The sequence below is a fragment of the Phasianus colchicus genome, chromosome 6, assembly GCF_987193195.1.
Source record: "Phasianus colchicus chromosome 6, bPhaCol1.hap1.1, whole genome shotgun sequence".
NCBI classification, from domain to species: Eukaryota; Metazoa; Chordata; class Aves; order Galliformes; family Phasianidae; genus Phasianus; species Phasianus colchicus.
The window spans coordinates 33,847,980-33,862,537 of NC_143441.1; the positions used below are offsets into that span (position 1 = coordinate 33,847,980).

Consider the following 14,558-nt stretch of genomic DNA (forward strand, 5'->3'; position numbering starts at 1 on the left):
TTTGCCTTGAGTTGATGAGACAGCCAGCTTCTATTTGGAAAAATCACAGTAAGTAGCACAGAAACTATATGGCCTTATTATGCCTTGAAGGGAAAATAACTGCAGTGAAGGAAAAGACTTTCTTCTGAAATTCATACATTCAAAATTCACTCGCTACAGATATCTGTGTATGTACTCTATAAGCAAAACCTTGAGGTCTACAAGATACGTGTCTACTAGGTGCGTATTTGTGATCTGTACTTTCTATGAAAATCTTTTACATGATTGGTTTCAACATTTCCAGTTAATCACATTTCAAAGTGTTCAGTTGCTTTTAGGGTATTGTTCCAAATTGATAGCTAATTTTATAGAAAAATTGTAATTTTTTTTTCTTGTTTGATTTTTTCTTCATTTGCTAAAAAAAATAAGTAAAAAAAAATAAAAAAAAATCCAGGCATTAGAAGTAACAAAAGAAAATGGTTAATTGCACTGCCATACAGGAACAGAAAAGACTGAAGTTATTATTAAGACTCAGGAATTCAAAAAGGAAAAATAAAATCACAATTATGTCTAATAAGTCTTTATTTCCAAACAGAAACTGCAAAAATATTCTATTACAGAGCAAGTAACAAGTGCAGAATTCCAAGTGTGCATTATACCAGTGAAACCATTGCCTCCTTGACAAAAAAAAATCATTAGGCACTTAAAACATGAAAACAAAGCATAACAAAAAACAGCTAACAGATATCTCAACGATACAACTTTATCTTGGTTTTCTGTAATAAAAGCACACACACGTTTGAGGGGCTTTCTATGCCTCCTCCTAAATCCTGCTTAGAGACACTTCTACATTAGGCTGCATGCACACTACTCATGTGCAAACAGACAATATCAAGTTCACATCTAAAAACATTAATAAATTCAGCACTGAGAATTTTAGAGACAGCAGCTTTTTGGAAACAGCAGCTGCAGAGCCTGTGCTAGCAGCTCCACACAGTTTGGTGCTTGAGGAACACAACGATACCAGCTCCAAGCTGGATAAGCTCTGCTTGGACAATGGCATTTAAGAGATCGGAACAGAAATGAATGCAAACAGTGCAACTCTGAGAGACAGTGAAACCTCTGGGAAGGAAAAAAAGAAAAGAAAAGAAAAAGCAGCTACTGTGAAAATTACATTTTGATACACCCCTGAAAAAGAAGAAAACATGCACTTTGCATCCCTTAGCAGTAGTTCCATGTAAAACCTCACCATTTACCAGTCTCCTTGCTTGTATTTCTTGAGCTAAACCAGCAAAGGTAGTGTGTTAGCCCTGCTTTAGAAAGGTAAATCTACGAAAACCTGTAGAAAACAAAAGACTAATGGAAATACCCTCCTAGAAATCAGTCACATACCCTTACAAATGACTTCAGTTGCATTATTGTTATTTTAGGGGTGCATTAGGAAAAGCCAAGAAGTTGAGGGAGGTGATCTTCCCTCTCTGCTCAGCGCCGGAGGAGGGACACCTGGAGTGCTGTGTCCAGTGCTGGGCCTCCAGTACTGGAGCTACAGGAGAGAGTCCAGCAGAGAGCTACAAGGATGAGTAGGAGACTGGAGCATGAGCACCTCTCAGGAGGAAAAGCTGCGAGAGCTGGGCCTTATCTAAACTTATAAATATCTTAAGGGAGGGTGTCAAGAGGATGGGACCAGACTCTTCAATGGTGCCCAGTGACAGGGCAAGAGGCTACAGGCACAAACTGAAATACAGCAAGTTCCACATGAATATGAGGAAAAATCCCGTACTGTGAGGGTACAGAGCACTGGAAAACACTGCCAGGGAGGTTGAGTAGTCTCCTTCTCTGGAGATATTCAAAACCCACCTGGATGTGATCATGTGCAATGTGTTCCAGATGTCCCTGCTTGAGAAGCGGGCTTGGACCAGATGATCTCCAAGGTCCCTTCCACCCTCAGCCATTCTGTGTCTCTGTGTGTGTGGTTATATAACTTTCCCTGCAGCTTACTCTGATGGAATAAAATACAGTGAATATTTTAAAATAAATTTAATTTAATGCTTGAAGAAAAGAACATTAAAAATATTAACATAAAGAATACATCTGCAGCTACTATATAAAATGTGCATACAAAACACACAGAAAATTCAGCTACTGCATTTCAATTTCACAAGAATTTAGGAATGATTCTGTACCATAAACACTGCCAAAAACTACAATACAAAGTAGAAAGGTTTTGTTAGGGAAACAGCTCACAGCTGAGCCAAGAGCTGAAAAACCTAGCAGGATGCTGACTTGCTGTGACAAAACCTTCCCTTGTCAGGGACTGAACGCTGAAGGAACTAAAATCCATAATCTTGTCTTAGACTAGAATATCCTGTCCAGCCATTAGCATTATTCATTCTGATGGTCTCTTGCCACGGTACCATGATTTAACAGTGCAATCATTAAAATACTTCCATCACTCAGTTTTTTGAGTTGTCTCCCTCCATGGAAAGCAGCAAGAAAAAGTTGGAAGAAAAAGAAACCACAAGACAAAACGGTATCAGGTGCAGCAACTTACGTGGCATATTATACTGCTAAATCTACCTCAGAATTTAGCAAAAGGCTAAATTATTGATTATTTGATGGCAATGCAAAAATGTCATTTCTTCCTGTATTCAACGAGGAATAAAAGAAGCTCTAGCAGTTCTGGTATCTGCAATAGAGAAGCACTGTCAGAGTGTTTTCATCCTTAAATCAGTATGTGCCAACACTGGCCACTGAAGGGCAGTTACTACTCACACACACACACAGGGATGTTAGCTCAGTAAACTGTCATACATCACAGTAATAAATATAATTAATGCATGGGTTTTTGGTCTATAGCAAATTCAGACTGATGTAATCCGAATGGTTTAAGTTCTTGTCATACTGCTTACATTTGCTTGACATGAAGAATGTGCAGAGACCACTTCCCAGCTGGACTGGTGAACGGCCACCCAGTGACAAGGGGTAATTCCTTTGTGAGCCAAGGCTCAGGAATAGGAAGGTGTTCTGCAATGTGATTTGATGAAAGAGACTACTAAATAACAGGAATAGTGCCTTTGTTTAGTGGTACGCTACAGATCTTTTCATGCTCTGCTTGGCCATTACTATAATTTAGAGCCAATTAAGAAACACTTAACATGAGCCTGATGAAAATCTGGAACAAAGCTTAATAAGTATAAATTTCCCACTCACCGTGCCCTATAGCTGAAAGCCTCAAATGATTTCTCCAGAGTATCCCAAGAGATCAGCAGCCTTTAAAACTTTGAAACTCTGAAATTCGAAGAATGACTTTCCTCCCTAAAATGATACAATCTGAAATCTTTTACTTTATGGTGTAAAAACAGGTCTTTGTTGCTATTCTTGGAGAGAACAAGACCAGCTGCTGAAGCATCCTGAGATAAAGGATTACCTGGCTGTGAATATTTGCAGCTAAGACACATTAAAGCAGCAAGTGCACGTGTAAGAAGTTTACTGCTTCCAAGGATTACAGCACACAAGTGACTAATCAGCTGTTTCAAATAAAGCTGTTTCAGAATAAAGTACTTAACAGGATAGTCCTTGGGCTTGATATTGCACATATCTGTGTACACAAATGGACATGGGCTTTACAGACCTGAGAGCCCTGGAGGCACAGCTGTGTTCATCTTCAGGATGTTGCTCCACAGATTTGTCACATAACAGAGAAAGATCTCCAAATTAAACATTCTATGAACGTGGCCATTTCTGGCTGCTGTTCCACTACTGAATCCACGCTGCATCAAGTTCTATGTGCTTAATTAACTCAGACAAATTAACAGATTCAAACATTTGCACTGTATAAAATCAAATACTACATAGCAACAGGATTTCTTTTTTTTTTAAATCTGATAGTTTGGGGACGCTACAGAAGATGCTGGGCCACCTGGATTATTAAGCTTCTCTTCCTGAATCACACAAGATAGAGAACTTTGTCAAGAGGGACAATCTGTCAAATGTTTCACTATCATCCAAAGGATGGGGAATCAAAGTGAGATTAACTGCTCTCAAAACTGCCAGACCTGCTCAGTCCTCATCTCTGCAGATGTTGCTTGGGATGAGCAAAGACAGGTGTGCCAAATTGCGTGCAAGACTGTGCAATCTTACAGCCCATGAACTGAGAAACAGTATTACCAGCCAAAGTTCTTTGTTACTGAACAGACTAACAGTGGGTGACCACTCTGCACTGCTGACGTGCACATCCCCAGCAGTGCCAGCTCCCAGCTTAGCTGAGGCTTCAGGGGACTGCTGGGCCTACTCAAGAGCCGTCTGGCACCAAAGGGGCCCTGCTGTGTTCCCCTCCTTTGCTTTGACTCTGAGATTCCCATGGCTCTGTTGGCATGAGCCAGTTGTCTTTGTTGCCAGGTTAGGTTTTGCCAGTTTGAAGTGCCAAAACAACACAGTGCCAGAGATCACATGGAGGAAGGGATGAAGTGCAAAAAGGGGACTGGGCCGCACAGCCAGCCATCACTGCTTGAGTTGCCATGGAGCTACAGCCCAGATTTTAGTAGCTCAGGTCAGGCAAGGTGAATAGCCCACCACGCTGCCTTCTCAGAGACTGAAAGCCAAGCAATCTTAAGTGCATTTCGCTATGCTGTGTTCATAGTAGCTTTTGATTCCTGGCCATATGGACTCACTGCAAACACCACACAGAACTACATAATATTCCCCTGAGGGAGACGAAGTAACCAACTCTTAGCAGCACAAGATCGTAGAGGAAAACACAACACTACTGATTTGAAGGAGAAAAAGGAGTAAAAGCAGACAAGCAGGCTGTAATCTAAAGATGCTGTGAACTAGTCATGTGCAAGGACACTGTCAGCCTCTGTGAAGGTACAGTGGAAATATTAGCACATTGTCCGTGCTTCTATCTTTAGAAAACTAGTTAATCTCTGTATTCACTCCACAGCGTGTGACAGCACTGGAGGCCCACAAACCTGAGAAATGATTATTCCTCAAATGGAGGAGAGAAGCTGAAAAGCCTTTCCTAACCTTTGGTCAAGAGTCCTTAATCAAAACTGCTCCTGGCTCATTCTTGCAAAAATGTCATAAACACTCCCAGCCAGGCACAAACCCTATTTATTCATCATTAACCTGGCACAGATGTAAAATAAATGAGAAATAATTTGTTCAGCTGTCAGAGAAAACATCTTTGACTGCAGTGCCTTGGATTCAGCAAGTCTTCATTAATCTGACTGGACCCTGTCACACAGAGATGCTGCTGTTAGCTTGCCTGGCCTGTGCACAAATTAACAAGAAGTAGCCATCAAGCACACAGCAGCAAGGGCTGTAATAAAACCAAGTGCAAGATCTGCACTCCTCTGATGGGAAGTGGATGAGATGAACATCACATAATAGCTTCATGTCTGGAGCAAGGCCTGAGAAAGCTATATTAAAAACACATTCTACACTCCACATAAATCACTGGCAGCTCAGAGAGCATAAAGGAGCACGCCTTCAGGTCACTGGCAAGTTTCAGCTTTGTTGAAAGCATGAAAAAGTCAAGGTGTCTGTCCATCTCACAGAACTTTGTTTGCTCTCATTTGTGACCAATCCATTAAAACCAGAGCTATAAAGATTGGTCAGGGATCTACTGCAGCTGCCTAATTGCAACCACAATATCCACGTTACTAAACTAAACTAAAGCTCCAGCAGGTACTTATTACAGCTTGAAAATTACAGCATTTCAGAAAATGGAGCTCTTGCCTGGACATAAAGTCTACTCTGATTTACGTGGCAAGAAATATTCTGAAGCACAGAGGACAGCTGTACAGCTGAGTTAGCAAACACTCCTTGTCTCCAAACAGAACAGTAGTTTTGACTCTGAAACTCTCTTTAATGCTCTACTGCACATGTGGCACTTGCCTGGGCTGAGCTCAAGATGATGGAGCTAGCCAGCACAGAAGACAAGAAACAGTTTTGGAAAGGAAAGAAAAAATTCTGTGGAGTCCTCTGAAATAATGATCCATAGGCTGTAAAGAACACAACACAACAAGAAGGGGGAATTGCTACATGGCTGAGATCACCCCATTGCATGACACTAGGCAGGAATAAGTCTTTGCTTGAGTACAGGTATTTTGTCTCCTGGATGAAATATGAGGTGGTTCTCAATCAGTTGTTTTTATGACAAAGTATGAGTACACCACTTTTCACAGCTTTGTTACACTCAGGTACAGTCTACATGAGTGATTTATGGCATAGAAGAGCTCTTCTTGCAGTAAATTTGTCTTCTATTTGTAATTGGGATCTTGCAGCAGGCAATCATCTACCACACTTGTAATGTGGATGCAAGGTCTTACAACAGCTAGTTTTGTATGAGTGGCAGATGCCTGTGGCCAGAAACTGGCACAAATTCCACTGCTAGTGAGGACAAAAACATGGATGTGTGGTGTTGGAACCAGTGAATAAAGCACTTGTGCTTGCCTCTTCCAGCCACCAGCTGGTAAGGCAGCTGTGCCCATCAGCTCAATTATGACATCTTTGCTTCTCTTAAAAGCCCTACTGATATTCAATCCTATACTTGTGTACCAGTGGTGTCATTTAACACCCCAAAGCACTATCTATTTTTTTAAAACCTTGTTTTCCAAAAAAAATGAACTTGGTGCTGATGTATGTAGCTGAGTTTAGGGCCACTCTGGAGTAGGAGTAGTGAGATTCTGATATCATCTTGGAAATGGATCAAAATGCTGAACACAGAACTGCAATGATTCAAATATTTCTAGGATTATTTATGTGGTTATAAAACTGTTGCAAGTTAAGCTTTCAAATATCACAGCAATATAGAAATGCTCTTATAAGATATCAGTCTAAAAGTATACTTTATAAGGTTCAATAGATTTATAGTAGATTTTTTGGGTGTTTTTTATTTTTGCACAAATAATCCTCAATGAGTGGAATACTGAATGCTCTGTAAACTATCAGTTGATTGGGGATTTAGTGCTACTGTAGTAAGATGAGTTTTAGTAAGGAAAAACCTGATAGTATCTGACTAAAAGGATAGGAAGGACATTCTATCATTGAATTGATCATTCAGTAACTCAAAAAAAGCCTCTTGCAAGAGAAACTGGTTACTACAATTCTTTTTTTCTGCAGTAAAAATGTATAAGCAGTAATATACTAGCAGCCACAGTTAGAGGAACGAGTGCCTGTAGCTCCCATTAATGTTTATGTGAATCTTTATTTCACTTGTGCTTATTGCAGAATGTTGCTCCACTGGACCATATGGAAACTTTAAGCACAAGAACTGCATGGGGTTTTAATTAAGTGACTGTAGTTGTTTCTCACATGCCCCAGTACAGGAGAAGAGTTTGGGGTTGGCTCTAAAAGAAATGTTCTTCTAACAATGCCCAGTGCAGTTTCTTTATCAGTAGTCACATTGGGAAAGGTGTTATGCTAGGTGAAAATGAAACAGAAAAAACGCTAGGGCTGGTATAGAGTATTTTTTCTAGTGAATAGACCCTCACGTATGTCAGCACAGATATGGATCTGGGATTGCAGGAAAGTGTGCAAAGTCATGCCCTACCAGGACTCCAGGGAATGCAGGATGAAACCTAGTTGATTGTCCTCATTTGGAGCTGAACTGGACCTTAGACAGGAATACAAGCAAGAAGAGGGTTTTTTACAATAATTATACAGCTCTGGTTCATCAAACACTTCTTCACAAAATTAACATAATTCACAGGACTGATCCCATTACATCCACAGCATCACTCACTGGCCACAAAATTAAAGCACGTGAACTACTTGACTATCTCTAACCTGAGGGATTTTTTTTCATTTGTGCACCCTGGGACAAACTAAGAATGACTTAGCTCTGAATTAATAACTCCACTGTAGTTCTTCTCATCACCTTTCTCATATAGACAAACACTAGTGTTTACAGGACTGAGTTCTTAATTGAAAGTATTCATTACCAACTTGGGCAGCTACCATACAGTGACTATTGCCCATGTTCCATGATATGGATTAAACCAGAGACCTTACATCAAAATAATTTAATGATACTTTAAGAAGAAAAACATTATGAATGTCATATATTGCCACCATCCTGAGATTGTGCTTTGCTACAATTAAAACCACAGTCAGAAGTTTCAGAATTTACACATAAATGTTATTTTGTATTAAAAAAAAAGAATACTTAAGAATTGGAAATGTAGCAGTAAATGCGTGAAAAATCCCTTCCTTTTCTCCCTAAATTTCAAATATTTATCTATTGTAATAATGCAGTTTAATGCTCACAAAATCATATCAGATCAAATCCAACATCGAGGTGCTAAGATATACACAAATTGTCTCCTTTGGATCATCACCCTAGAATTAAAACAATAAAACATGTTACTGATATTGTTAGTACAGTAGGAAAATCGCTTTTTATATTCAAACCAACCAATAGCTTACATGTATTTCACCTTCCGCATGTGCTTTTCAGCTTTATTACAGACTGGAGGTTGCTGACATTTATTACACAGGCTCACAAAAGTCTCCTGGCTAAGATGGGCTGCCAATGCCCAATCTAGCTCAAGCATCTTCTTTTCCTAAAGCAGGAGTGCTTCTTTTCAGCACCCCACCCGCATCACCCTCTGCAGCCTTCTAAACTGAACAGGGCTGGGCGCAACCACATCCACTCCTCATCTGAACATGGGTAACTTTTAAATTATATTATCTTAATCATATTTTGAAACAGCTAGAGAATGAATTTATTCTGTTTGTTCAACAGCCTAGTTCTGCTGCTATAAAACAAAATAAAACCTTCCTAAATCTGTACAGATTTTTTTTCCATTTGATTTAACATCTAATGCAAATTCTAATCTGATTTAATCTATTTTTTCTTCTAATCTGGTGGGATTTAAATAAACAGAAGCAACTTATCTCCACTTGTTTCGTTACTGACATTATTCTTAATGTACTTAGCTCAGTGGCTGAACGCAGAAGCAAAGTGCATAGTTTAAAGTGACATGGCACAGGTACTAACGCAGAAGACCTTTCTTCTAATGCTGCACACATCTAACAATTTGATGCTGGATAATATTTAGGGAGGCTGAAATTTAGCTGCCTGGCAGGGATTCAGATGTGTCTTTATTTTCAAAACGTGATATTTTTCTCATTAAAAGTAAATTGCTATGTAGCTCATGTATCTCCCACTGCGACACCGCAAGGATGAAAGAATTCCAGTAGAATTTAACCTCATATTGGTATCCTACAGTTATAAATAGGCTATTTATAACAATTATAAATAGATTCTTTATAACAGTATTTATAACTGATTTGCATCTCCAGGAACTTTTAACATTAAGAAAATACTACATGCTGGCAGGGTGGCACAGCCCAGCTAAGTTTGATGAGGAGAGGATCGTGAGTAAGGAGGCCGGCAGTCACCTGCTTTGCATGATGTTGCCCAGCAAGCTCCACCCCAGCTGGAAGTCTGCTTGGCTTCTCTCTCTGTCACAAATAGATGGCTTTTCTTCATCTGCTTGCTATTAAAAGCCCAGACCCAGTTGTTGCTTTTCAGGTAACACACACTCACACTCAGTTGAAAGTTCAGCAGCCCTTACCCTCCAGCCACCAGCATGTCCCTGCTCAGCCTCTCCTCCTATAGCACTTTCTGCTCAGACGATTGAGTACTATTCCCTGCCCCGGGCTCAGGGAGTATCAGTTCCATTCTTATTCACCATGTTTTTTTCTGCTGACTGACTCCTCTGAGCAGCTGCTTAATGCTGCTGTGCTGTGTGTCAAAGCAACACATACTCATCTTCCCCACTGTCTCTTTCCAGCAAGCAGAAAACCCGATGCTTTCTCAGTCAGATATCGTTTGCATTTTAACCAGGCTTCTGAGCCATCAATTTTTTGCCAGTCTGATTAATTTATCATCTGACATTTTTTCTAATCAGATTTTTCTCTCTATTTTTAAACAGGATTCAGGCCATTTCCCCTCCCTGAGCCCATGTTTACTTGAAGCTAATGACATGCCTTTCAGGCTTATGAGGTTAAAGCAATGAACAAACAAGACTTCTTCCTTCAGCTGCAGGGCCATAGCAAAATGATTCTGTAATTTAATACAAAATAATAAAGATCATTATTTTAATTACATTTTGAGATTTTGCTGATGTCCCATTTCCCATCTTACGATCTGTGATAGGTATGCATCTACTTTAGCAAAGACACGCATTTCTGCTGAGCACAATCTTAACAGTGCAGGAGTGCATATCAAGGTTGATGGAGTTTCCCACATTGTTCCAAACCAGTTCTAAAGGACTCTCACACCTGACAGTCCCTTCTATCCAACAAGCAAAGAACACCTCTGCAATGACAAGAATGGCAAGCAATACTGCAGAAAATAGTCATTGAAATGCAGGTATGCTCTCCCTGTGGTGCTCCAGCATCTGCTACCTGCGTGCAACACAGGTGCTTGCAGTACAGCACTTCTTATTCATTCACTTCTTATTTATAGCAGCAGACTTGTGTTCCAGTAACATGTGAGGGAAATTCTGCCCGAGACTTTTGTGAATGCCCAGTGATATAAAGAAGCTTCAGCTATCCCACTAACAGGGAAGAGTGGGAACAAGAATAACATTAAAGAGAAATTGAAAAGAGAAATGAGATTGTTCAATTTTTTGAAAAAGTCATCTTCTGCAAAATATACTCATTATAGGATTTCAATTATCTCTTATATTTGATAATAGTAGCAAAATGATATCTCACGCTGAACGCATTTAATTTCTTTTTATTAAAAGACTAACTTTTCTCTCTGTAAATAGAAGTGATTAACAGAGTGGAGAAAAATCTGAGGCAGCACAACTTATCCTTCTGGTTGCTTTTTCCTTCACAGCTCATTTTGTAAATTTGACCACAAAAGTAATTTTCAGTCTGCAAAGCATGGACAGCATTTAATTAACCCATACAGATGCTTAAACATTTTTGTGGCTTCTATCTGCTTCTCTGGATGAAAAATTCATAAGGAGCTGCCTTTCATTTTCCTGTTTAGTGTAGTTACTACAATTAAAATTGCATGGAATGTCTCCAGTGATTTATATTGCAGAAAGAATAAATACAATGGAAACTGCAGGATATAAACAGCTTGGCCACTAAGAAAAAATACATTATGTATTTCATAACCTTTCCAATATGTTGCAACCTTTTACAAGCAAAAAACCTTACCTTAGCCATGTGAAATTGCATACACACACCTCCTTTGAAATAATCTCCTACTATGGACTATAGACAAGAACGGATTCACCAGATAGGCTAGAAGGGACTTAGAAACTATTTTATTTTATGCTAACAATACATGAAAGCAGTTTATTTTTCTATTTCTTCAAAGAAACTTACACCATAAAAGGTTGTGCCTTTTTGGTATTAGCAATCAGCAAGTTTAAAACTTAGCAGTCCCTGACCACAAACCAATTGTGAATGTATCTTTGACAGCGTGTCCTCTAAACAGCATCAAAAGGTACTTTCAAATATATTTCATAACTGAGCCATAAAAAAAGCCTTTAGCTTTCAAACTTTCTGGCTTGAGCAAGCTGATGTTATCTTAATTTATTTAAATAAAAATACAGTAATAAGATTACATCAGTCCAATTAAAGTCCACTGCATGTGGTGATTCTACTTTACAGTTCACTTACTATTATATTAACTTGAACCCTCTGGGAAAACAGAGCTGAAAGGCAAATCTGATGACATATTTTGAGCTGGGGAATTTCTGAATTAGCTTAGAAAATGAGGAAGTACATGAGGAAGTACAGGCACAGAAACAAGCCACCCAGGGCAGTGGTCGTGGCCCCAGGCCTGCTGGAGTTCAAAAAGCTTTTGGACAATGCTCTTAGACACTGGGTTTGCATTTTTGGTGGTCCTGTGTGGAGCCAGGAATTGGATTCAGTGATCCCTGTGGGTCCCTTCCCTTGAGACATTTTATGGTTTTGTTCTAAGTATCTATACAAATAGGGAAAAATCAAGATTGAAAATATACAGACAAGTATTTTTAGTCATCTGTAATCTGTATGTGGTAAAATGGTTCAAGGTCAGGGGCCAGACTGTTTGCTGCATTTCTTTAAGGCAGCGCACAGAAGGCAGAGGACCAAGGGGGATGGAACAGTTTGAAAGAACATAGAGGGTATGACACTTCATCCTGTATTTGTAACTTCCAGATTCTGGGCTGCCTCAAGGTAAAATGCTCAGCAAGATCTGCTGTAGTGTATGGCAGCTTCTTCACTGCCATCCACAAGCTGCTCTCCAGCCCAGGGCTGACAGAGCATACTGCTCTAAACATATTTTTCCCTAGTGAGAGGGAATAAGAATGCATACACACTAGTTCTACACGGGGCCAACTTAATCCTTACTTTAGCCACTGTATACACCTGGAAATACTATGTCAGGATTAGCTGTCATCGCTTGTAGATTACAGTGCGTGACTGCCTTAAATAAAGTGATTCACAAAGGAAGTTGGTTCAAACCAAACACAGGTTGGTGGAAATGTTTACCTGAAATGAGAAGACACCACTGACTGACTGCAAATTGCAGTGATAATGTGTGTTTAGCTATCTTCCCATCTTAAGTTCACATGTAGAAAGCATTTCTCTGCACTGCAGTACATTATATATATTATCCAATATTTCTCTTTTTTACAAACACAACATTTATTGAGTGCAAGGTAGAAACGTCTCCTTAAGGAGGAGTACAAAACCGTTTGCAAAACCAGTTTTGCTTTGACACATGACTTCAATAAAGACATTTTATGTCATAGGAATGTGACCTACCTTTTTAGTCTGATTCACATTTACCAAACTGCAGCTTCAAAATGCCTTTGCCATGAAGCTGAAGGATCTGGTTGTATTCTTTGGGCATTGCATGGAAACCTGGTTTGGGCAGCTGGTTGTCGTAATAGTGGTGGCTGATTGGCATCTTCTCTGTGGATTTTGAGAAAGGCCAGAAGCCGTAAAGCTTCACATTCTCACACAACTCAACAGCAGCACTAGTGATCATAAAACCAGATGACAACCGGTAGGCTTTCACACCCTTAGTTCTCCAGAACTGGGCAAGACTTTTCAGATAAGTGGGGTGAAAAAATATTGCCCTTTGGGTTGCTTTGAACTCTCGCAGAGTATGATAGACTTTAAAAGACGTAGCTGTGTTGCTTCTGAAGGAAAACGCTGGCAATAAAAGGAAAGCATCTCCATAGACCGCAACATTCTCCACAAATTCTGTCTTCTTTTCATTTAGTTTGTTATATCTGCCAAGCACAATATTTTAGGAAAAGAGTGAATGGAATACACTATGAAATAAATATACTACAGACCAAAACTGCATAACTGCACTTGCATATAGGATTTGTAAACCCTTCTGTACCAGTTCAGCCTGTCTACACTGTGAATTTATACTGATCTGTTACGTCTTGTCACATGTGCTGTAAGGAAAAATCTGGCTCTTTTGTATAATAAGAACACATCACATATGATTGATTTGGCAACACAGGAGTTACTGGAGAAGAAAAATTCACAGCTAAGGAGACAAGGACCTGTTCACAGAAGTGGCTGATTCAAAAAATTTTGAAGGAGAATTCAAAAAACAAAAATGATACATCCTCTGCTTAAGAATACTTCCCTAATGGTATGGACTATTTCTTCCATCAACATGTACATAATAAGCCCTCTTCAAACCCTGGGTGTCTGCCTTGTGTGGAAATGCTATTATGCACATGAGCAGTCTTGAAGCATTAAAGATGAGTGGGTGCACAAGTTTTGCAGGGTTTTAGTTGCTTTTGACATGCTTTTAAAACAGCTGAAATATAGGCATGTCTATTTATCTCCTTTGACAACAAAGGGAACAATGGTGCTCTAATTTCACAGGTGAAGAAGATTTATACTCGGTTTGGTTCCTCAACAGTCAGCAAAGAGACATAAGAGACATTTTTCTCATTGTCAAATAATGCAGTGCTCCCAAATACTGAACTTTACAGAGTGATACAAGACACAAGGGCACCTCTCAATTAATTTACTTTATAGATCTTAGTTGTCTGAATCATCTGAACATATGGCACTTTCAATTCCTTTGGGTTTCAAAATCCTGAGTCCTCCTTTTTTGGCAGCTACCCATGTGAGCAGCACACTTCAACCTTTTATTGGCTACCAGAGACAACTGTTCACAAATGGCTCTATTTCCAGAAAATGGAAAAAGTATTTTCATTTCTCTTTGCAACTTGAGCACATTCAAACTCTCTTCTCATGCAGAACTTCAACACAGAGGACAGCAGCTACTGCTATTTCCAATCAAAACTCTCACTGTACTTAATAATTGCCTCTTGCACAATTGAACTCACGCAAAGAAGAGACAACCAGTCTCAGTCTGAAGGGATTTAAACTTAGTTTCTGCTTCTCAGAAAAATCCCATTAGCAGCAGACTCTGAAACACAATGAATGAGAGACTCCTGCTCAACCTAGCCTCCTGTGCATCCAAGAGCCATGTAGTGAAAGCAAGCAAGAGTCCTGAGCTTATTGCTAAGGATGAACTTCTGGGCTCTCCTCCCAGAATTATCTTTGTTTTTACTTAGTGT

General features: G+C 39.5%; 1 protein-coding gene across 4 annotated transcripts in view; it reads right to left on the minus strand.

Annotated features, from left to right (window-relative positions):
• Positions 1-543: 543 nt before the first annotated feature.
• ST8SIA6 (ST8 alpha-N-acetyl-neuraminide alpha-2,8-sialyltransferase 6) overlaps positions 544-14,558 on the minus strand; it is a 45,305-nt gene continuing 31,290 nt past the window's right edge. The window contains exons 8-10 of one of the 4 annotated variants that reach the window (XR_016467812.1): positions 12,766-13,238; positions 7,535-8,322; positions 544-1,978 (exon numbers count right to left, since the gene is read on the minus strand). Coding sequence is in view for 3 of the 4 variants with exons in the window: in XM_090142882.1 (XP_089999008.1) it covers positions 12,770-13,238 (469 nt within the window). In the remaining variant the exon portion in view is untranslated. Of the gene's footprint in view, positions 1,979-5,877; positions 8,323-8,414; positions 13,239-14,558 lie in introns of those variants that run through there. The other 3 variants (XM_090142882.1, XM_031614505.2, XM_031614504.2) reach the window with 3 other exon arrangements.